The 22,240-nt window shown below is 60.2% G+C and overlaps 2 protein-coding genes across 3 annotated transcripts; both read left to right on the top strand.

Annotated features, from left to right (window-relative positions):
* The first annotated feature begins 32 nt into the window (after nt 1–32).
* LOC104343845 (histidine--tRNA ligase, cytoplasmic-like) lies at nt 33–4,825 on the top strand. 2 transcript variants are annotated; one of them, XM_086471264.1, is made up of 12 exons: nt 33–239; nt 332–451; nt 875–970; nt 1,686–1,811; nt 1,980–2,087; nt 2,241–2,339; nt 2,665–2,758; nt 2,872–2,999; nt 3,100–3,342; nt 3,589–3,705; nt 3,977–4,123; nt 4,343–4,825. In XM_086471264.1, the coding sequence occupies exons 1-12, from the start codon at nt 33–35 to the stop codon at nt 4,397–4,399; spliced, it is 1,542 nt and encodes a 513-aa protein (XP_086327390.1). In that variant the 3' UTR covers nt 4,400–4,825. The 2 variants fall into 2 exon arrangements, with proteins under 2 accessions (XP_086327390.1, XP_086327391.1); XM_086471265.1 differs by lacking the exons at nt 33–239; nt 332–451; nt 875–970 and having other exon boundaries at nt 1,111–1,807.
* A 389-nt stretch (nt 4,826–5,214) lies between these two features.
* HARS1 (histidyl-tRNA synthetase 1) lies at nt 5,215–22,011 on the top strand. The gene is made up of 13 exons (XM_086471266.1): nt 5,215–5,292; nt 6,174–6,263; nt 8,038–8,157; nt 8,339–8,434; nt 8,775–8,900; nt 12,351–12,458; nt 13,979–14,077; nt 16,696–16,789; nt 16,903–17,030; nt 17,131–17,373; nt 18,660–18,776; nt 20,314–20,460; nt 21,515–22,011. Exons 1-13 carry the CDS (start codon nt 5,215–5,217, stop codon nt 21,572–21,574), a joined length of 1,506 nt encoding a protein of 501 aa, XP_086327392.1. The 3' UTR covers nt 21,575–22,011.
* Nucleotides 22,012–22,240: the final 229 nt, after the last annotated feature.

Here is a 22,240-nt window from a genome sequence, read left to right as displayed (position 1 = left end):
CCCGGCCACTTCCGGGCTCCCCGGGACCGGGCATGCTGCGGCTGGGGCCGCTCGCCGCCGCCGCCGCCGGGCGCCTGCTGCCCGCAGGGCCCCGCCTTGGGCCGCCGCCGCGGGGCCGGGGGAGTCTCTCCCGGTCCTGGCCGGGGCCGTTCGGTGACCGGGGCCTCCCGTCCCGGCAGGTGCGGGCGGCAGCGGGCTCTGCCGGCGGCGGGCGCGGCCCGGCTCTGAAGACGCCCAAGGTAACGGCGGGGAGCGCGGGGTCGGCGCCGGCGGTTACCGGGCGTTGTTCCCCCGTCCCCGCCGCTGACGGCCGCTCTCCGTCCCGGGCCAGGGCACCCGCGACCACCCCCCCGCCCACGTGGTGCTCCGCGACCGGCTCCTCGCCGCCGTGGTGGCCTGCTTCAAGCGGCACGGGGCGGCCGCCATCGACACCCCCGTGCTGGAGCTGCGGGTGAGGCGGCGCCGGGGCCCCCCGCCCCAACCTCCTTGGTGCGGGGGGTGAGCCCCACCGGTGCTGTGGGATCGCTCTCTGCTCCCCCGGGGGGTTGCGGGGTCCCTCCTCCTCCTGCGGCGCTGGGGAGCACCCCCTTTCCCCGGGGCTGAGGGGGCAGGGCGACCCCCCCGTGCTGGGGGCGGGGGGGGGGGGGGCAGCCGTGACAGTCCCTCTTGGGTCCCCGTTGTGTGTGGGGGTGGGGATGTGGACCCCCCTTCTGCTCCAGGTCAGAGGGGGCTGGAGGGGGGATGTGTGTCATGCCCCCCCCCCACACACACTGTGCTCGACTTTTGGGGCTGGGGGGAGGTGGAGGTGGGGGTGGGCTGTGAGCTCTGTCCCCCCGCCCCAGCGCCACCCTGCCAGCCCGCTGCCTCTCCCCAGGAGACGCTGACGGGGCGGTACGGGGAGGAAGCGAAGCTCATCTACGAGCTGCAGGACCAGGGCGGGGAGCTGCTGGCCCTGCGCTACGACCTGACCGTATCCTGCGGCTGCCGCCGAGGCGGCGGTGGCACACCGCGGTCACTGCCGCCTCTGCCCTCTCGGGTCACCCTTGCTCTGCCCTGCCCGCGGGTCCCAGCGGGGTGATGGAAACCCCCTTCCTGCCCAGCAGCGGAGACCCCAGCTGGTCCGGCTGTCGTCAGCGTTACCCCACCTCAAACCGCCCCACAGCCAGTCCGGGATCCGCAGCAAAGCGCCCCTTTCTTCCGCGGGCTGTGGACGCGCACCAGTATGCTCCACTGTACTGGTTTCACCCCCTCCCAGTTACAGTCCTCACCTCTGTGCGGTCCTGTCCTGTCCATCCCTCTTTTCCAGTGCCCCGGGAGTTGTTGGGAGAGAGCAGCAGGCTGTGCTGCAGGTACAAAGCAGGATTCCATCCCGGGCCTGCTCCACCTCCATGTCTCACCAAAATCTCGCCTCTCTAACGTCTGATCCCACCATAAGAGGGTGAAGTGACCTGGCGAACGTCTGTGTTTGGGGGTGTTGATGTACTGCGCTTGGGAAGGAGAGGGAGTTGTCCCGGGGTTGGAGGAGCTCCGCGTGGCTCACCGTACCCGCCGTCACCCTGGGCTGATCTCCCGAGCGACCGGGAAGCCGCTGGCAAAGCAAAAGGGGGGATGGGGGCGCCCGGGGTTCAGCTTCCTGCAGCTCGGGGGGGTCTCCACGTTCCTGCCCTTAACTCGTCAGCCCCCAGGTGCCCTTCGCTCGCTACTTGGCCATGAACAAGATCACCACCATGAAGCGCTACCACGTCGCCAAGGTCTACAGGCGGGACAACCCGGCCACGACCAGGGGCCGCTACCGGGAGTTCTACCAGTGCGTGAGTGCTGCGGGGGCTGTCGCACGAGGGGCAGCGGCTGCTCGGGGCAGGGGGGGCGGGTGGGTTTGTACTGGGTTGCCTCCCGCCGCTGCGGGGCGGCGCGGTGTCTTGCGGAGCTGAAGCACCTCGAGCTGTGCCGGGAGCCTCCGACGCGGCTTCTGCCCCCAGGACTTTGACATCGCCGGGCGGTTCGACCCGATGATTCCCGATGCCGAGTGCCTGAAGATCGTGCACGAGATCCTGAGTGACCTGCGGCTCGGGGACTTTCTCATTAAGGTGAGATCAAAGCTGAGCGGTTTTCCTGCCTCTGCGCCTTGCCTTCCCGTGGGAGCGAGGTGCTGGGGATAAGGCACAAGGAAGCGCCGGCAGCTGCAGCTCCCGGCCCCTCTGGGGATCCCCTGCGAGCCCAGTCTGCCTCTCCGCCCCCAGGTCAACGACCGGCGGATTTTGAATGGTGTGTTTGCCGTCTGCGGCATCCCGGAGAGCAAGTTCGTGACGGTGTGCTCTGCCGTGGACAAGCTGGACAAGGTGGGCGTTGTGCTCGGGGCAGGGGGGATGGCTCCTGGGCGCGGGGGGTGGATGTCTTGGGCCGGGCAGCGTTGTGGCTGTTCTCATCATCAAGAGGTTCACAGCGGCGCAGCTGTTGGTGTTTGCAAAGGCTCCGGGGAGCTTATGGGTGTGGTTAAGAATGAAGACTGGTGTTCCCAGCGGTTTCTGCGAGCAATTCCTGTGAGAGAGATGCAGAGCGTCAGCGGGGTTGCTGCCCGCTGTCCTCCCGCACGCGGTGTGCGTACGTGGGCCAGTGGAGAGACCGTCCTGCAGCGACAGCTGGTGTTCTTCTGTCCCCTCGCAGGTGCCGTGGGAAGAAGTGAGGAGCGAGATGGTAGGAGAGAAGGGGCTCTCCCCCGAGGCTGCGGATCGCATCGGGGCCTACGTCCAGCTGCACGGTGAGCGCGGCGGGGCCGAGCCCTTGGCCTCGCTCTGCCGGGCCGCGCCGGCCGGGCCCGCGGCGGCGGGGGCGGCTGCGCTGGCGGAGCTGAGGCAGGGCTGGTTCCCGCAGGTGGCCTGGACCTGATCGAGCGGCTTCTGCAGGAGCCAGAGCTGTCCCAGAACAAGGCGGCCAGGGAGGGGCTGGGGGACATGAAGCTGCTGTTCGAGTACCTGACCCTGTTTGGCATCACCGGGCAGGTGAGGAGGGGCGGGGGCGGGAGGGGGCGCTGCCGCGTGGCCGGGCAGCCCGGGCCCCCCCGAGCGCGCCCGGTGACGGGGCTCCCCTCGTGTCCCCCAGATCTCTTTTGACCTGAGCCTGGCGCGGGGCCTGGACTATTACACGGGGGTGATCTTCGAGGCCGTCCTGCTGCAGCAGGAGAAGGACCACGCGGAGGAGCCGGTCAGCGTTGGGAGCGTGGCTGGCGGCGGTCGCTACGACGGGCTGGTGGGGATGTTTGATCCCAAGGGACGGAAGGTGCCCTGCGTGGGGGTCAGCATCGGGATCGAGAGGATCTTCTCCATCCTAGAGCAGAGAGTGGAGGTAGGTGCTGCAGGCAGCGCGTGGGGGAGGGCTCTGGGAAGCCACCTACCATTTATTAGAGCTCTACAGCTCCGCAGTCTTTGAGGGGAGAGAATTTTGGAGGAGAGGGTGGCTCTTCTCATGCCTGAATGTCTGTGCACAGAAGACAGAGCCCTTTTCTGCAGCCCATTGGGATGCAGGTGTGGGCAGCTGAGAGCAGCGTTGCCTCAGAGCCAGTCCTTCCCATGAGCGTGTCTGTCCCTGCAGGCCTCTGGGGAGAAAGTTCGAACGACTGAGACGCAAGTGCTGGTGGCGACACCTCACAAACACCTACTCGCTGCGAGACTGAAGCTCATCTCTGAGCTGTGGGATGCAGGGATCAAGGTAAAGTAAGGACTTGGGCTTGGCAGAGGTACAGGTGAGGGAGGAAGAGCCTGGAGGGAGCTGTATCGCAGCAAGACCAACTCCGCTACTTGTGTGTCTCTTCAAGATTTGGGCCTGCCTGAGATCTAGCAGGCAGGGAAGGAGAACAGCCGAGAGCACTAAAGGCAGAAATAGTGAGGCAGAGTTTTCTGTGGGGTTTTGGTGCTGGCTGTTTTGCTCCAAGAGTCTGCAAATTTTGTGTTAATGATTCACCTTTTCCACTCCCTCCTAGGCAGAGATGCTGTACAAGAAGGATCCTAAACTGCTGAAGCAGCTGCAGTATTGCGAGGACACGGGGATCCCCCTTGCTGCCATTGTAGGAGAGCAAGAGCTGACAGATGGAGTCGTCAAGCTGCGCGATGTCGCAACAAGAGAGGAGGTGAAAATGCCTTTTTACACTGGGTTTCAAAGGTGTTCCCAAAATCTAGAGATTACTGAAAGGCTCTGGGTTTTCCCTCAGTGACGTTGTTCCTTTGGGGAGCCGTAGCACAGATCTGTCAGGTGACTGCTCTACCAAAGCAGTCCTTAGGACCAGCTCAAACCATGCTATGCTCGGGGTTCCGGTGTTGCTACCTCCTCCTCTCCATTTGCTTTGTAGGTTGATATCCCAAGGGAAAAGCTTGTTGATGAGATCAGAAGGCGGCTGGAGCCCTAGGACTTCTCTGGCCAGAGCTGCTTGACTGAACTTCTGGGCAACTGGAACCCTCTTAGCCATTCACTTCCTGCCAAAGTCTGGTCACCAGCCTGAGACTCATCTGCCTGGTCTGAGGCAGTGTCGACAGAGGGTGTCCGCTTGGAAAGGAGCAAGCGGGTTCTAAAAGCCAAGGACGGTGCTGTCACCAGGTTAACCTTTGGTTAACTGCTCTGAAGGATGGGTCAAGCTTGTGGGTTCCTCGTGTTGCAGTCCCTGTAACTGTACAGCTGTTTCCATCCGCTGTGGGTGGTTGCGGTGGTGGGCCGGATGGATGGGGTGCTACCCACGCAGGATCAGGCCGAGCTCCGGGGTTCCGTGAGGGGGAATCCGGCGTGTTGGGCACCCACAGGCTCGGGACGCAGGGAGCCGGTGGCAGTGGAAGGCCGCCCCCACCCCTCCGAGGGCCAAGGGCCAGCCCCGGCCTGCAACCGGGCTCTGCCCTTGGGCGCGGGGCCGGGAGCGCTGGGGGCTGCTGGCGCGGGGGGGGGGGGGGGGGGGGACGGACACGGCGAGGCCGGAGCTGCCGCCGGGGCGGGCGTGGAGGGACACTGTACTTTTATATATTAAAGAAACCGAACCGAACGGCCGCACTCGCCCCCGGGCTGCCTTCGAGCTTCGCGGCGGCGCCGCCTCCCGCCGCTGCCCGCCTCGGCGCCGAGCTTGAGGCGCGGCAGTGCGCAGGCGCGCGCCCGTCGCCGCGGCAACACGAGGGCGCAGGCGCAGCTCTCGGCGCGCGGCGGGGCGCAGGCGCGGCGGGGCGCAGGCGCGGGCCGGCAATGGCGGAGGAGGTGGCGGTGCGGGCGCAGGCGGAGGCGGTGCGGCGGCTGAAGCAGGATAAGGCCGATAGCGACGAGGTGCGGCTGGTGCCAGAGCGCCTCCTCCCCCCCCCCCCCCCCCCCGCCCCCGCGAGGTTTGGGAAAGGGTTGGCGGGGTTTCGGTTGCGGGCTGGGGAGGGAGGGGCTCGGGGTTGTTGGGAATGGGGTGCTGGGGGAGGACCAGTGTGACTGGGGGACTGGTGTGGTTGGGGGAGGGGGGGGGGGGGGAGCTGGCCTGAGGCGAGGGGACTGCGGCACTGGGGGTGTTGGATGGGGAAGAGGGGCTCGGGGGTACTGGTGCTGGGCTGGAGAGAGGGCTGCTGAGGTGATGGGGGTTAGTGGGCTTAGCGGGAGGGTGCTGTGGGGAACTGGGAGTACTGCGGCAGGTGGTGCTGGGCTAGGGGCGGTGGCACTGGGAAGAGGGGCGTGGAGCAGATGGGAGTACTGGTCCGCGCTGGAGAGCGGAGGGGCTGAGGTGCCTGGGGAGAGGGTGCAGCGGAGACTGGGAGTGGGAACTGGTGACACCAGTGTTAGATTGGAGAGAAGGATGCTTGGGGCTGTTGGGATTGAGAGGAGGACGCTGGAGACTCCCGGTGCTGGGGTGCAGGTAGCAGGAGCTGGTGGTGCAGAGCCTGGTAGGCCGGGGGGGTGTGGGGGCTGGGGTGGCAGGTGTTGAGGTAACGGAGGTTGTGGGGGCCGGGGAGTGGTGGGGATGCTGAGACTGGGCTGCTCGCAGCAGAAGTGGGACGTACTGGAGAGGAGCAAGGAATGCCCCTCTGGGTGCTGTGGGAGACTGGGAACAGCGGATATATGGAGGCTGGGGAGTCTGGGTGTGCCGAGGCTGAAGGTATCAGGGAAGGCCCGTGGGCTCGGCCCGGCGGGGAGGCTCAGCCCCAGCTCCCGCCTTGTTCCCTCCCCAGATTGCGAAGGAGGTGGCGAAACTGCTGGAGATGAAGGCGCAGCTGGGGGGAGATGAGGGGAAACACAAGTTTGTGCTCAAGACCCCGAAGGTAACTTCCCCCCGCACCCACCCTCGCACGCCTCTCTGCATGCCCGACCTCTTCCCTCCACGCACCTCTGCGTGCAAAACCTCGGCACAGACTTGCCTGTCTTTGGCCTCGTTTCTGTTTCCCTTTTAGCAGCAGGGGAGAGAGGGGTGAAAGTGTCCCTGAGAACATCCGACCCAGACAGCCAGGCTTTCTGGTGCTTCTGTGACAAGGCAACCGCTAGCTGGTGTGGTCAGGAAATTAAATGCCCTTTTGGTCAGGCTTTGCCTTAGCTGCCCGGTGTGAGAGGTCTCATCTCTGCTTGGGTTGTGCTGTTTGAAGTAAGGTCATGACTTGTGTTGCCCCGGTGAGTTTAGGGTTAGGGCTCTGCAGCTCTAGGAGCACCGACCCCATGGGTACCTGCAGCCGTTGGCCCTCACGGATCAGGGATCCTCAGGCTGGTCCCATTCCCTGTTAACCTGGGCAGAGGATGGAGCTGCTGGGGGGTGGGGGGAGCACGGGGCGCAGCTCTGCTGGTGCGAGGCTCGTTGCGGGGGGGCCGCAGGGCACAAGCCAGCCGAAGGAACCCAGGGGCCCGGCGGCGTTTCCCGGGGGTGCTCAGCACGTGGTGAAACGTGGGGAGCGAGAAAGGTCTCGAAGCTCTTGATCTTGCCTTGGCCCGTGGGGGTGGGTAATCCCGTGTGCCGAGCGGGCCTGGCCAGCTGCTGGCATTTCTGTGCCCTCTTGCAGAAGGACCCTTCCTACAGGGGCAGCTTGGCAGTCTTCAGGCCCCTGCAAACAGTGTCCACAGTGTGATTTGTGCTGAAATTCTTTTGTAACCTGAACATCTCATCGCTAGCAGCTGACCAGAGACCAGCTGTGCTTCCCCACTGGGGCAGGGAGGCAGTTATGGGTGTTGCTCACAAATAAACAGGTTGTGTTAATGCTGCTGACTTCGGAAATGGCTCAAAACTGTCTCCCTTGTCCATTTTCTTTATCGTATCTTCTGGTAAATGTGATTGTAGTGTGAGACCTGGAAAGGGGAAGGGTATTTCACTGTTTAAAGATGTGGAGAGAGGATTTTGCAGCTCTGTAAGTGCCAAGGAGACACAGCTTGGGTTTCCAGCCTGTCTCAGCCACGTCAGTGTACTGCTGAAAGCTGCTCTTCACTGTGCGACCTGCAGGTGGGGTGTTACGAAGTGCCTGCCCTCTGCTTCCTCCTGCCTCACTGCCCGTCCCTGGAAAATGAAAGTGGGAGGTCTGGTTAATTAGCAGCGATTTACGCGTTGCTGAGGGCCTAAAGGCGGTCACCGCAACAATTCAGTGACTTAACAGCGATTGAAAGGGAGCACGTCCCAGTGAGCAGTAGGTGGGCACCTCACAGGTATTGCCCTTTGAAAAGATGGTTTCTCTGGGTGTGTTTGGAAATTGTGGAGCTGCTGGTTGTTCCACAGCTCCAAAGGGTGCCTGTCCTCTGATGCCGCCTCTCAGGGTGGCTTGTTCTGCAGGGGTCTGGCTACTGCCTCTGAACTGGAGCTGTGGACAGATCCTAGCTGCCCTGCCCTGAAAGCACTGAACTCTCGACTGTTGGATCTGTGTTAGCTCCTTTGTTTCCTGCATCATCAAACTCCTCCTGACGTAGATTTAGCTCTGCAGACCATGGCAGATCGTGTCCGAGTTGTGTCCGGACGTTTTCCCGTGGGTTTTGGTGCTGCTTTTTACTGTCTCTCCTGATAATCCGGGGTCTGGACCTGATCTCTCTGGTGATCACACCTGGCTCTTCCTTCCCTCACCCCAGGGCACGCGGGACTACAGCCCCAAGCAGATGGCCATTCGCGAGAGGGTCTTCAGTGCGATCGTCACCTGCTTCAAGCGCCACGGAGCAGAAGTCATTGATACTCCAGTGTTTGAGCTGAAGGTGAGGGAGGGCACAGCACGCTGGCTGAGCTGATGAGGATCCTGCAGTTGAAAGCTCTCCATGTGTTGAGGGCTCAGTTTCCTTCTTCCACCTCCTCCCTTTCTCTCCCTGTTTTCTGTGTGCCCCGGGACTGACCCCTCTTATTGAAGATGCTGTTTGTTCCTGTGTCCTTTTGTTGTAGGAGACGCTGACAGGGAAGTACGGTGAAGACTCAAAGCTCATCTACGATCTGAAAGATCAAGGAGGAGAGCTGCTGTCCCTGCGCTATGACCTGACTGTATCCTGCCACGGCCGGTGCTGAGGGGGCTTGTCACCCTTGCTGCCCTCCTTTGGGGCAGCGCTGCCCAGAGGGCAAGGAAGGAGGAGGAGGAGGAGGAGGGAGGACGGTCTCTTGGCTCTGACCCCGTACCGACAGGGAGAGCGTGAGCAGGCGGGGTGGTTCGGGGGGGCAGAGCCCCCTGTGGCAAGTCCAGCCGTCTCTCAGCGGGTGCTTTGCCCGCGGGTGTGCACCCCCCTGCGCTGGGTGGTGGGGAGATAGCGAGGGCCCAGCGCTGCCTGCGCCTGATAACCAGGCGGGGCGAGCCCTCCCGGTTCCCACCCTTAACCCCCCGGCTCAGGTGCCCTTCGCTCGCTATTTGGCCATGAACAAGATCACCAACATCAAGCGCTACCACATCGCCAAGGTCTACAGGCGGGACAACCCGGCCATGACCCGGGGCCGCTACCGGGAGTTCTACCAGTGTGTGAGTGTGGCCGTGGCAGGGCCGCTGCGGGGCGAGGCTGTGGGCTGGGCGGCGCTTGCGGGGACGTGGTGCTGTGGAAACGTAGGCCCAGAGGCTGCGTTCCCTGCGGGGGCCTCCCCTGGGGCTGGGGAAAGCCTGGGAGGATCCGCTGATCTTCTCCTTAGCGCGTGCCCTTGGGGGTGTGAAAAGCCGCTTAAGAGCGGGAGAGCGAGGACGGCTGTGACAGAGGGTGCTGGTGTATCGGGGAACTTTGCAGTGCAGCCCCCAGGTGTCTGGCCTGCTTCGCCCTGTGAGAAGAGCAGCTCCTTGCTCCGTCCCGCAGTACTTGCCACCTGATGGGGGAGAAAAATTTCCTTCTGATCCCAAATCTGACAACAGTTGAACTCCTGGGGGTGTTAGCGGGGCAAGTGAACCAGGCGAGCGAGTGACTCTGCCACAGCCTGTGCTACTTCTGTCCTGTGCTCAGTCGGTCTTAATTCAAAAGAAGGGCCAGAGGCCAAATCACAGAACAGGTAAGAAAGCAATTTCCTCTGTGGCTTTCTCAGCTGAGTGGTAGCCCCAAGGAATGGCTTTGTTCCGCTGTACTGACAGTCCCCAGGGCATCGTACTGCAAACGAGTTCCTGTTGGAGAATGTTCCTGTTCCAGCATACAACCCCTGTGGATACCTTCCAGCTCCAGCTTGGTGAATTCCCATTTCCAGACAACTGGGGGTCTTCACTTGCTGTCTCATCTGAAAGGCTGTTCCAAGATTTCACTCCTAGGATAGTCTTCTATCTAGTCTAGTCTTCTATCTAGAAATAGTCTTCTAATATCCAGGCTAAACTTCCTTGTGTCTGACAGTTTACTTTTCCTGGTGCCAGTGTGGCTTTTTAAATGGTAGCTGTTGTCCCTTGGTATGGATTCTTCCCCTTTCCCAGATAAACATTTGGGAAATGTTTAGAGAAATCTTCCCCCCCCCCCTCCATAAATCCAGCTCTGCTACCTTCTCTCCCTGGAGATACTTTGCTTCTTTGCTCAGCCCAGCAGCTTCTTCTGCATCTTTTCTCAGACACAATTCACCAGCCCTCGGTTGGGTTTTTTCAGTGAGATTTCACCTGTGCTACGTACAGTGGTAGTGGCACTTCCCTGACTGTACCAGCCCTTGCCCAACTTCCATGGGGATTGCATCAGCCTTTCTTGCACTGAGCTGAGGGGGATTAGCTGATGTGATCTCATCTCTTTCCTTCTCCATTGCCCCAAGTGATTTTTGGAAGCTTGGTGGAGCCGTGTTGAAATTTACCCACTTAATTAAAATTATTCTTGTACTCAAAATCTCATTGAAGACTTTGCATTTGGGGATTCATAAATGGGAGTCTGTTGCTTCTGTGTTTTACTTCTCTCTGAGCAGTGATGTTGTCTTTGCTGTTTTCCATTCATGGGGTACCAGCCTATTGAAACGTCTCCTGTTGATCTTTAGTTCTACGTGCTAGTTCATCTGGTAATCACTGGTGGACACCACCCAGGCTTTCTGATTTCTTTTTCTGTCTTGACAGCTGAAACTTTAGCTGTACCTCAGTTGAGATCGCTTGCCTTGTGTTCTTCCCTGATCATTAACTTGATTGGCGTATGTATTAAAAAAAGAACATCCTAAGAATCATATCATGGAATCACAGAATGGCTTGGGTTGGAAGGGACCTCAAAAATCATCTAGTTCCAACCCCCTGCCGTGGCAGGGACACCGCCCACCAGACCAGGCTGCTCAAGGCTCCATCCAGCCTGGCCTTGAGCACTGCCAGGGAGGGGGCAGCCACAGCTGCTCTGGGCAACCTGCACCAGTGACTCGCCACCCTCAGGGTGAAGAACTTCTTCCTTGTATCTAGTCTAAACCTGCCATCGCCCGGCTTCCAACCATTACCCCTCATCCTGTCACTGCAGGCCCTTGTAAGAAGTCCCTCCCCTGCCATCTTGTAGGCCCCTTCAGGTACTGGGAGGCCACTAAGAGGTCTCCCTGGAGCCTTCTCTTACCAGGCTGAACAAGCCCAACTCTCTCAGTCTATCCTCATAGGAAAGGTGTTCCAACCCTCTGACCATCTTGGCAGCCCTCCTCTGGACTCTCTCCAACAGCTCCATGTCCTTCTTGTGTTGGGGGCACCAGAGCTGGACGCAGGATTTCAGGGTGGGTTTTCACGAGGGCAGAGTAGAGGGGCAGAGTCGCCTCCCTCGACCTGCTGGCCGCACTTCTCTTGATGCAGCCCAGGATACAGTTGGCTTTTTGGGCTGCAAGCGCACCCTGTTGGCTCAGGTTCATCCTGTCACCCACCAGCACCCCCAAGTCCTTCTCCCCAGGACTGCTCTCAATCCATTCTTGCCCAGCCTGTAACTCTGCTTGGGATTGTCTCGACCCAGGGGCAGGACCCTGCACTTGGCCTTGTTAAACTTCATGAGGTTGGCCTGGGCCCACCTCTCCAGTCTGCCCAGGTCCCTCTGGATGGCACCCCTTCCCTCCAGCATGCTGACCTCACCACCCAACTTGGTGTTGTCAGCAAATGTGCTGAGGGTGCACTCGCTGCCACTGTCCATGCCACCAACAAAGGTGTTAAATAGCACTGGTCCCAGTACCAATCCCTGAGGTGTAACACTGCTTGTCACTGGTCTCCACGCAGACATTGAGCCATTGATCACAACTCTTTGAGTGCGACCTTCCAGCCACTTTCTTATCCACAAAGTGGTCCATCTCTCAAATCCGTGTCTTTCCCATTTGGAGACCAGGATGTCATGCAGGACAGTGTCGAAGGCTTAGCACAAGTCCAGACAGGCGACATCAGTTGCTCTTCCCTTGTCGATTGATGCTGGAACTCCACCACAAAAGGCCACCAGATTCATCAGGCAGGATTTTCCCTTGGTGAAGCCATGCTGGCTGCCACCAATCACCTCCACATTTTCCGTGTGCCATAGCAGAGCCTTCAGGAGGAACCACTATCAAGGCGAAACATTTGGCATTTAGGTCATACCCAATAATAAGTAGCTTTCTCCTCCCCTTCCTCGTTCCTTTGTTCTATTTATTAACTGCTGATGATTGCTCTCCTGTCTCCTTTGTGTTGTTTTTCCAAGATCTGGGTTTCAAAGTGTGTCGCACAGCAAAGTGCTGTGTCAGGCGGGGGGCAGCCCCGCACCTCCCGAAGCAGAGAGCCGGGGGAAGCAGAGCGGCTTCTCGCAGACGGCGCTGGCCCCGGCGCAGGGTGCAAACGCTTTGCGGGGCAGCGGACGCGAGAGCGCTGCTGCCTTCACGAGAGAGGGTCACAAACCACACGCTGTCCCTTCTGAATCCTGCTGGCCAGGGCCAGGGCTCCCCTACATCCCCTTTCTGTTGCTCTTTGGAAGCAAGCTGCTGTCGATGGCAGAGCTGAAGCTGTGTGGCTGCGGCCCTGCCAGCGGCGCAGGATTGCTCACTGCCCTTCCCTCTGCTGCAGGACTTTGACATCGCCGGGCAGTTCGACCCGATGATTCCCGATGCCGAGTGCCTGAAGATCGTGCACGAGATCCTGAGTGACCTGCAGCTCGGGGACTTCCTTGTGAAGGTGGGGCTGGGCGGGTGGCTCTGTGCCACGGTGGGAAGCGGCCGCCGTTGTTCTGTGGTTTTACCAGCAGCGCCTGGTCCTGCTCTCATGCCCACCAAGGCCTGATCCAGAAGTTCATCCCACCTCATGGGGCGTGTGCTGAAAGGCTGGACCTCAGCTCGGACTTGCCTTCAGCTGGGGAAGCAAGGAAGTTTCCTGAGGCTGCAGTTAGCAGAGGTCTCTCTAGCACTAACCCCAGTCCCCTGCAGACCATCCAGCAGCCAGCTCACCGGGTGACTGTCGTATTCCCGGCCTGCAGCAACGCAGGCTCTGGCACAGGATCCCTGCCCTCGTCCCAGCTCCCGATGCCCCCTCAGGAGGGACATCTCGGTGTGTGCCGTGTTGTCTGCAGACTCCTGCCTTCCCACCAAGTCCTTTCTGGGGCTGAGGCCTCTTGCAGAAGAAGAGTCGTGCCCTGCTGTAGGTCGAGCTTGCTGTTTGCTTCCAAACGCCCGTTGCCTTGGTGCGGCAGCCAGCGGTGCTGGGGGTGCGGGTCAGGCAGGATGGGGAGGAGGGTGTACAGCAGTAGGAGAGCAATGGGGAGGAGTGCCTGATGCAGGAGGGTGGTGGGATCTCCGAGAGGGACCCCGAGCTGGGTCGTTGCTGGGCTCTGCAGGGGAGGTGAGCAGTGTGGGCTGGGTGTTGCACTCCTCTGTGCAGCGCCCGCTGAGTAGGGGGGCGCTTACCTGCCCTTGGACCTGTCTGGGGTGAGCTGAAGAGCTGCGGACAGGAACGGCCCATCCAGCTACCGTGTGCCTGGGCAGTGGTGAACGCGGACGCTTTTGAGGGTGAGAAGGCACCCGTGCAACGGGGAACAGCAGAGTGACCTGCCCGCGGTCGTTCTTGTCTTCCACGAGCCACTGTCGGGGCCGTGTTGGTGCTGGAGGCTTACCCGCTCCCCGGCAGTCTTTGTCTCTGGCAAATTTAGTTGTAGCTGTTCTCACTACGCATGGAAATGTTGAGTCCAGCTGAGCTTTTGGCCTTGATTACCTACTATTGCAGTGCATAATTAAACTATGGAATTCGCTATACTATACTATAAAAAAACCCCAACAGTTGTTAGTGAGGTTTTACCATAATCAGGTGTCCCTTTGCTCTTACACTGGGAGCAGGGTAACGCACTGAATTCACCTCTTTAGTCCGTGGTTTGTTCCTGAGCTGTTTTTATGTGTCCACCCGAGAGGACTCATAGGCCCTGTTGGTTTTTCTTCTCCATTCAGTGGAGATGTCGGTGGCTTCAGAAGAAGAATGTGAGAGCTCTGCCCAGGACTGGAGGAGTCAGTTGTGCTAGCTGGCCTGCTGCGGGCAGGGAGGGCTTAGCTTCCCAGGGGCGGGAAAGGGACAGAAACTGCAAAGGGCAACACATCTCCGCAGACATCTGCTGGGTTCTCTTCTGTGCTTAAAGCTAGAGAGGAGAGAGGCCGGACCCAGTGAAGCACCTGTTTGGGTTCACGGTTAATGAGTTGCTGCCTCTCCCCCAGGTCAACGATCGGCGCATCCTCGATGGGATGTTTGCAGTTTGCGGTGTCCCAGGCAGCAAGTTCCGAACAATCTGCTCCAGCGTTGACAAACTGGATAAGGTACGGGCTGGAGCCCTGGGCTGCAACTGCTGCTGCTGGAGTTTCAGTGAGTCTCTGTCCCTCTGGGCTGCTCTTACCATGGTCCGTGAGAACTGGCTGGAAAACGTTGAGTTGTTCTTGTTCCCCGCCCTTTCTCTGGGGGGGGAGGCGGGCAGGGCACAGTGGTCACGTAGGAAAACTGGATCCTGTGCTTTCCCTTTCAGTATCCCCTGAGGTCCTGACAAATGGAAAGGAGGGAGGGGAAAAAATGCTGTTCACACTGGAGGTTCCACATCCCAAACCTTAGCCGCCTTAAGGCGCTGCTGCTTATGAACCAGGATCATGAAAACCTGCCCCCAGGCTGGGCCGTGGTGTTGAAAAGCCTTTCCAAACGCGTCAGGTTCAGTCGGGTGGCGTGAGGCATCACAGTTGTGTCCTGGAATCGTAGAACAGCCCAGCCTGGAAGGGATCTTGAAAGATCATCCAGTCCTACCTTCACAAACACTTCAGAGCTCGGTCATGAGGCGAGCGTGACATTCACAGTAACCCTCCGTGGCAGCGCAGGAGGGGAGCAGTGCAGCCCTCCGTGACGGCCCGTCAGGCAGTCGGCTGGCAGATGGCGGGGCTGAGGTGATGGGAATCCAGAGGGGAGCAGGCTGCCAGAGCTGTGTGGCCAGGGCCCTGTTTGCCAACGCTGTCCTGCAAGCCGGTCCGGTGCTGCCCTCGCTGGGCGCCGCGATGCCCGGCGTCCCTGCCGGGGACACGGAGTGCGCAGCGAGCGCGTGGCCGGCCGGGCCGTTCCAGCGTGAGCCGGGCACCACGGGGCAGCGCCTGCCGCTGGCTGCTTGTGGGACCCTCGGGAGGTGGTGAGGAGCGGCAGGGAGGTGGCAGAGAGAAGGGAGGTGGGTACGGGTGAGGTTTCTCTCTTTTACCTGTAAGTAGAGAAACGGATTTTGAGGGAGAAGGAGTAAGAAATCAGAAACATGGATCTGAAAAATAACGCCAGCGGCACCGTCCTGCCTCCGGGGCAGGGGAAGGCTGGTCTGTTTGGTGGTGTGCTGCGCTGCATGCCCCCACAGCATGTCTTCACGCTCATCTGTGGCTGCCATCAGGGCAAGCACGCTTTGCTGGGAACGGGGCTCCGTGGGGCCGGCCTGGACTCTGCGGCATCCTGGCAGGGCAGACGCGGTCACCGCGACAGCGTGCTGCTCGGTGCCGTAGTCTCTTTTCCAGCTGCTGTGAGCTGGTGGTAACCTGTCCCACCTCTCCTGGTCCCTTCCTTCACACCTCTGCCGATTTGGGCACGCGGCACAGGTACTTTTGCAAAACGTGCTGTGTGTAGGCGTGGCTGTTTGCGTGGCTTACTCGGGTGTGGTGTGACGCAGAGGAGCCCACTCTGTGTGCAGCTGCTCCTGTAAGCCACGAGGCAGGAGGCACCCACAGGTTTGTGCTCAGCAAGCTGCCTCAAGAGCACTGGCTGTTGTGAAGGTTTCCAAGGGGTTCAGGCCCTTTGGGAGGAGGGAAAGGTGCCAGTGTAGTTACAACGCTTTATTGGCAGCTGATTGTCTCAACTGTAGGCCCTGGTCAGATAGAAGGATGCTGCAGATGGGTCTGTAAATATGTGCACGGTCCTCCACTAACAGCTAAGGAAGAGGAACCTTAAAATGCAGTGCGACCTAAAAAATCAGCTTTCTTGGCTCAGGGTCTGAAGCAGAGTTTGGAGGCACATTCCTGTGTGTGTTCGGAGTCATGTGGGGGACGCTGAGCTGCTGCTTGGAGGAGCGCTCCTGACCTTCCTGCGAACCCCTCTTAAAGCAGCTTTGTGTCTTGTCTCGTGTGCACGTGGCCTCGTTCAAGGATGAACTTGCCTTTTCCTTTGGAGGCCTCATCTGACGGTCAAAGGGAGTGAACTAGAGGAAGGCTCTCTTAGGTCAGTTAGTGAGACCTATCGCAAAGGCACGACCAAAGCGTAGGTTTTGGGGCTCTGTATGCGTGGAAAAGCGGTAGGGAGGGAGGATTAGGCTTTTTTAGAATGGCGTCACTTCTTTGCTTTCGTACTGAAGTGCTGTGATTTACCTCGGTGCAGCTGGATGTGATTGAGACTCTGGTTCTCTTTTGACCCCTTGGCCAGTGGGAAAGCTGCAGCGTAGGCTGCTTACAATGGGTGTTCTCATCACCCAGCCATCTCCTCACACCTTTCCGGGTGGTAGGTGTGACCAGCAACGCTTTCTTGACTGGTGTTTGTAACCAGGGAACCCATGACAGCAAGACATCTCTCGAACTCGGTGTTTTTACAGTCCCCGTGTTCGGTTCTGGCCAGAAATCAAAACCACAGTATTTGTCCTGGGGCTTCAAGTCTTTGGGCAGCTTTGCTGAGTGCAGGGTTGGGACACAAACAGACTGTGCAGAGGTACAAGGAATGGAGTTGTGACCATGGGACCGTTCTCTGAGAGCATTTGATCTGCTGCTTCTCTCCTGCACCTCGGAACCACGCTGACGCCGATGGGGTTCTGCCCTGTAAAGGTCCGTTGAGGGCAGATACGGTCTGTTCACCTGTATGGGGCAGGACCACCAGAGACCTTCCCCGGGAGAGACCACATCCCTGGAGCAGTGGCTGATGTTCTTCTGTCCCCTCGCAGGTGCCGTGGGAAGAAGTGAGGAGCGAGATGGTAGGAGAGAAGGGGCTCTCCCCCGAGGCTGCGGATCGCATCGGGGCCTACGTCCAGCTGCACGGTGAGCGCGGCGGGGCCGAGCCCTTGGCCTCGCTCTGCCGGGCCGCGCCGGCCGGGCCCGCGGCGGCGGGGGCGGCTGCGCTGGCGGAGCTGAGGCAGGGCTGGTTCCCGCAGGTGGCCTGGACCTGATCGAGCGGCTTCTGCAGGAGCCAGAGCTGTCCCAGAACAAGGCGGCCAGGGAGGGGCTGGGGGACATGAAGCTGCTGTTCGAGTACCTGACCCTGTTTGGCATCACCGGGCAGGTGAGGAGGGGCGGGGGCGGGAGGGGGCGCTGCCGCGTGGCCGGGCAGCCCGGGCCCCCCCGAGCGCGCCCGGTGACGGGGCTCCCCTCGTGTCCCCCAGATCTCTTTTGACCTGAGCCTGGCGCGGGGCCTGGACTATTACACGGGGGTGATCTTCGAGGCCGTCCTGCTGCAGCAGGAGAAGGACCACGCGGAGGAGCCGGTCAGCGTTGGGAGCGTGGCTGGCGGTGGTCGCTACGACGGGCTGGTGGGGATGTTTGATCCCAAGGGACGGAAGGTGCCCTGCGTGGGGGTCAGCATCGGGATCGAGCGGATCTTCTCCATCCTAGAGCAGAGAGTGGAGGTAGGTGCCTTTGGTGCTCAACCAAGCACGGAGAAAGGGCAAGAATTTGCATCTCCCCCATGTACCCCCAGTCCAGCAGGTGCTGAAGTGAGTCTTTGTTGCTGCAGTCTTTGATGGAAATGCCAGCCAGGCCTCTACTGAGCTCTGCAGCCTGAGTCAGAACCAGGATGTAGTCTCCAAATTTCTCTGGTTCGGGAGATGATCTCTGGGGCTCCCAGAGAGACAAGACCCTTCTTCCAGCAGTCCCCAGGCATGGCTTGTTCCGCTGCAGCTGGAGGGGGCACTTTAATCCTCAGCAGTACCGGGTGCCCAGGTCAGGTGCCTCGGTGTTCCCCATTGCGTTAGGCACCCGTGTGACCCCCTGGCTGCTCTGCCAGGGGGGCAGGGGGGCAGCAGCCTCGCGCGTCTACACGTCCTGCCCAAGGCACTGCAGAGACCACGCAGGGATCGCGTGTCCCAGGGCCGGGGGCACAGTGCCTCTGGGGGTTTCCCAGGTCCCTTTTTCCTTATTTCCCCCTCCTCAGAGTTGCTGTACCAATGTCTTGTCCTCCATCCCGATCAATGGGTGCTAAATAGGTCTTTGTAGGCTCCCCAAATGCTGCTGCACTATTCCCTCCCCCAGAGGCCTGTGGTGGGGAGTTCTTTCTTGGCAGCCAGACACAATTGGGATTTCTAAGTGGAAACTGAATTCTTCCCCCACCGCCTCCAGTCCTGGCCAGGTTTGTTCCTCTGCAGGTGACCTTTTAAAGGCTTCTCCCGTCAGTGAACGCAGCAGCTGGAAAATGCCACTTTGAGTATCCAGCCTCTGCCATGGCAGCAGGTGACTCCTGACAGTGCGGGAGCATCTCAGCTCGCTGTTGTTAATCTAACCCACAGTTACCAGCTCAGCTGTAGAGCAGGCAGCTGCCTCTGTCCTCTTCTGCTGGGCTTGCTGCTCCTGAGCTGCTCGGAGCAGATCTCTGGGAGGCCCTTGGGTGGGGAGGAGCAGTCTCTAGGCAGAAGGTGGCAGGGGAGTTGCTCATTCTCAGCGTATGCTCTGGTGTGTGCACACCTGCGGCGGAGGAGGGAGGTGGTGTGAAGCCCTGATGATGGAACAACTGCAGAAGATGAGATTCTGCTCCAGGATGGGGCCTCCCCGACTCTCCTGAGTTTATGCTGTTCATCCCATGGAGCCTGCTCTCTTCACCACTAAATTCATGGGCCTGGGGTGGTGACCCGTCCTGCTCATAGAGTTTCAGGTATCTCTGTATGTCCGTGGCCTGTTTTGAATCTCGTCCCTTCCCTAGGCCTCTGAGGAAAAGATCAGGACAACAGAGACGCAGGTGCTGGTGGCCTCTGCCCAAAAGAAGCTCCTTGAAGAGCGTCTGAAGCTCATCTCCGAGCTGTGGGACGCGGGAATCAAGGTATGACCAAGTGATGGCGAGGTCAGGAGCTGCCCGGTCCACTGTGTGCCGGGAACGGACCAGATCTGGCTTTGCTTTGGGAGGAAGGCGTCCCGGGGAGGAGGTGTGGCAGCAGACTGCCTTCCTGCACGGAGCCGGCCTCTTCTCGGTGTCCTGGCTCGGGTGTTCCCCGGGAGGGGCTGGGCAGCGTGGCTTGGTTAGCCCTGTCACGCTGCAGCCGCTGCTCTGTGTCCGTTATCTCGGTGGGTTCCCAAAGCGGGCAGCACTCCAGCCCCTGCAGCTGCCAGCAAAACCCCGCGGAGCCTGGCAAGGAGCGGGGAGCGGGGCAGGGAGGAGCCTGGGCTGTCTTCCGCAGGCCGAAGGCAAGCTGTGGGGCAGGGCCCAGCTCCCTGCCTGCGGGGGGGCAGATTCCCTCGATGGCCGAGTGGAGGAGAATGGGTGCTCTGGCAGGCTCCTGGCCCTGCGGGGACACCACAGGTGGTGCAAACCTGCAGTGGTGAGAAAAACTTCTCTACCCAAAGTTAGATGAGTAGAGACGTCCTTTATTAGCGACACGCACCGGGGACATGGGATCCTTCCCAAAGATGTCCACCGTCAGACCTAGGCAGTCTGTACAACGCATATTTATTACCATCCTCTCGATGATGGTTCTTCTTTTCTCGCTTCTGATGCAAATGAGCGCGCAGCCTCTGTCGTAGTCTTGTTCCCTTGTGAGTAGGGGGTATAATTTGGGTGGGTGGTCCGTGAGTCGGAGGTCTCGACCACTCCTCGAATTGACTGTGTTCGGTCAAGGCACATGTCCTTGGCTCGCAGGCTCTTGGCTCGTACCTGCTTTGGTCACGATTCAAAGATTACACACAGTGGGCACCATCATAAATCCTGTCCAGCAGACATCTTGGACTGCAACACGTTGTCCTTGTTCCTAACCACTAACAGAGCATCGGTTAATGAATAGCTCAGGTCTGGGGCTTTACAGGGGTCTGCTAGCAGCATTGGCAATGCAGATTTTATTTTATATTTGATAATTTATTCCATTTGAGACTTATTTTCCCAAAATAATATTAGTCTCTCCTCCTAATAGCTACTAATTAGAATTCTTGATACTCAAATCAAGATGGGAAAATTAAGGGGATTCCTAAGCAGTATCCTAAAATCCTAAATCTGGTGCTTTCTGCAACAGTGTCAGCCCTGGTCTGACACTGAGGAGAACTAATGACCTGGTGCTTTCCCAGGATCAGCAGCGTCTTGTGAGTAGCTCTGAGCTGTGTGGCGTTACTCGTTAGCTGGAACGCCCAGCCTTCTCCATCAGCCCGTCTTCTCCCCCACCACAGCCCCCCACAGCCTTCTCCATCAGCCCGTCTTCTCCCCCACCACAGCCCCCCACAGCCTTCTCCATCAGCCCGTCTTCTCCCCCACCACAGCCCCCCACGCTCACCACATGGCAATCAGCGGACTGGCCCAGCAGTGCCTGGTTGAGGGGCTGCTGAGGAACGGGCCTGGGGGCTGATGGTGGTGGTGTGCCCTGCTTCTCTTCCAGGCAGAAGTGCTGTACAAGAAGAACCCCAAGCTGCTGAATCAGCTGCAGTACTGCGAGGACACGGGCATCCCTCTTGTGGCCATTGTGGGCGAGCAGGAGCTCAAGGATGGAGTCGTCAAGCTGCGGGTTGTGGCAACCCGGGAGGAGGTGAGGCCCCGTGGTAGCTGGGTGGGAGGGGGATGAGCTGCTGGAGCCTTCATCCCAGCTCAGGCCAGCGCTCCAGAGCCATCTGTACCCTGCTCGGCGGGGGTGCCAGCGGGTCGTACCCAGCAAGGTGGCTTTGCTGGCCCGCGTTTTGAGTGTAGCGCCCAAAGGGGAGATCGGAGGCGTGAGACACGGCCACGGGAGGTGAAAAGCCTCCAAGGCTCCACGAAGCTGCAGCGAGGGGCAGGCTCTCCCCGCACAGTTGGGCAGAGGGGCGCGAGCCAGGGCTGGCAGACTCCGGGGGGGGGGGGAGGCCTGTAGACTGGTGGTGGTGGCCTTGTGGGTGCGCTTTTGGAGACTGGGTGAGTTTCCTCAGCCCCTCCTGACTTGCTGTGGAGCACGTGCCCTGCTGCCAGTTTGCCACCAAGCCCCCTAGAACAGGTTCTCGGGGTTTTATACGTTGGCTTCCTCATTAGATCTTGTCAAGCAGTGGTCTCTCCAGGGACTTCTGTAACACCTCACCTGCCAGCTCCTCACCCCGTGCCGTTCCCCGGCGCTGTGGAGCACTCTTGTCTCCAGCTCTGCAGTTTCCCAGCATGTGGCCTCCTTGAACTCCTCCCGGTTCGGGAGCCTGGGACGGGGAGGGGCAATTCGCTGGGCTGTGTGGCTGCTCGTGCTTTTTTGCCCAGTGGTTCCACCATCAGTGGTGAAGGTCCTGGAGGTGCTCTCTTGGAATGGGTGGGACCAGTGCTGGTCTGTGCACTGGTCTTGGCTTTGGAACCAGTAGGAAAGAGTGGGAAGAGCAGTTCTGTCACGATTGTTGGGCAGGAGAGGGCTTGGCAGGGCTGCAGGCAGGTGCTTGCCTCTCGCAGGTTCAGCTCCGCATACGCTGCAGCCCACGTGGTCCCCATAGAGGGGCTGGCGACAGCACCACGCTGTGATCTCCTGAGACACGGCCACGACGGCGGTGCGGGCCAGCCCTCTGGGACCGGAGAAGGTCACGGTACATCAAGCTGCTTGTGTTGGATTGAAGCAACTTTGTGCTCCCTCTGTGTAGGTCAACGTTCGCAGGGAGAGCCTGGTTGAGGAGATCAGGATGCGAACGAGCCAGCCTTAAACCCCTCCCGGACACGTCTGCTCGTGTGTTGGATTCAGGCTGACAGATTTCCTCCCGTAAATGCCTTCACCAGGCCGCGCCGCAGCGGGTGCAGGGTCGGGGGGGGCCTTTGGAAGCTGTATTTATTCTTGTCTCGTGCCCTCCCTTTCCCGGCGGCAGCAGCGGCTGCACCGACTCCCGCGACGTGCCCTGGCCCTCGAGTGTGTCGCTGGGAAGATGTTTTGCGAGCGGCTCTGGCGCACGCCGGCCTGCCGTCGCTGCGGTGACACCGGGAGCCCTGGGCTGTCACCAGACCCCGGGGGTCTTGGCTGCAGCTTCTTGTTCCCGTCGCTTTGAATAACCATCCCCGCCCCGTCTCTCTGCTCTGGCTGCAGGGAGGTGACCTTATCCCGAGCCAAAGGGGAAGGCTCTGCTCCCAGAAACAGAATAAATCTGTCTGTGTCCGTCGTCCCCCCCCCGTCTGTGACTCCTGTCCCTCCTTTCTGCTCGGGGCAGGGATTTGCTCACCTGCACGGCTGAGCGGCGGCTGCTGCTGCTGCTGAAATGTCACGGCCGCCCCCCTCCCTCCTGGCCTCCGCTCCCACCGCTGCTGCTGCCCCCCCCCCCCCCAAAGCCCCCCCCAGCCAGGCTGGAGCTGCCCCCAGCCCTTTGGGGGGGGGGGGGGGC

This window comes from Leptosomus discolor, chromosome 10 (genome assembly GCF_034619465.1).
Source record: "Leptosomus discolor isolate bLepDis1 chromosome 10, bLepDis1.hap2, whole genome shotgun sequence".
NCBI classification, from domain to species: Eukaryota; Metazoa; Chordata; class Aves; order Leptosomiformes; family Leptosomidae; genus Leptosomus; species Leptosomus discolor.
The sequence above is the reverse complement of the archived record's forward strand: the minus strand, read 5'-3'. Positions and strand labels throughout refer to the sequence as shown.

Bases quoted from the DNA above. Each gene is read 5' to 3' on its own strand.
- LOC104343845 (XM_086471264.1), top strand. From the start codon at position 33: ATGCTGCGGCTGGGGCCGCTCGCCGCCGCCGCCGCCGGGCGCCTGCTG. The intron at 2,340-2,664 runs GTGGGCGTTGTG...GTCCCCTCGCAG, and splicing joins CCGTGGACAAGCTGGACAAG to GTGCCGTGGGAAGAAGTGAG. The intron at 3,343-3,588 runs GTAGGTGCTGCA...CTGTCCCTGCAG, and splicing joins TCCTAGAGCAGAGAGTGGAG to GCCTCTGGGGAGAAAGTTCG.
- HARS1 (XM_086471266.1), top strand. From the start codon at position 5,215: ATGGCGGAGGAGGTGGCGGTGCGGGCGCAGGCGGAGGCGGTGCGGCGG. The intron at 8,435-8,774 runs GTATCCTGCCAC...CCCCCGGCTCAG, and splicing joins CCCTGCGCTATGACCTGACT to GTGCCCTTCGCTCGCTATTT. The intron at 20,461-21,514 runs GTGAGGCCCCGT...CCCTCTGTGTAG, and splicing joins TTGTGGCAACCCGGGAGGAG to GTCAACGTTCGCAGGGAGAG.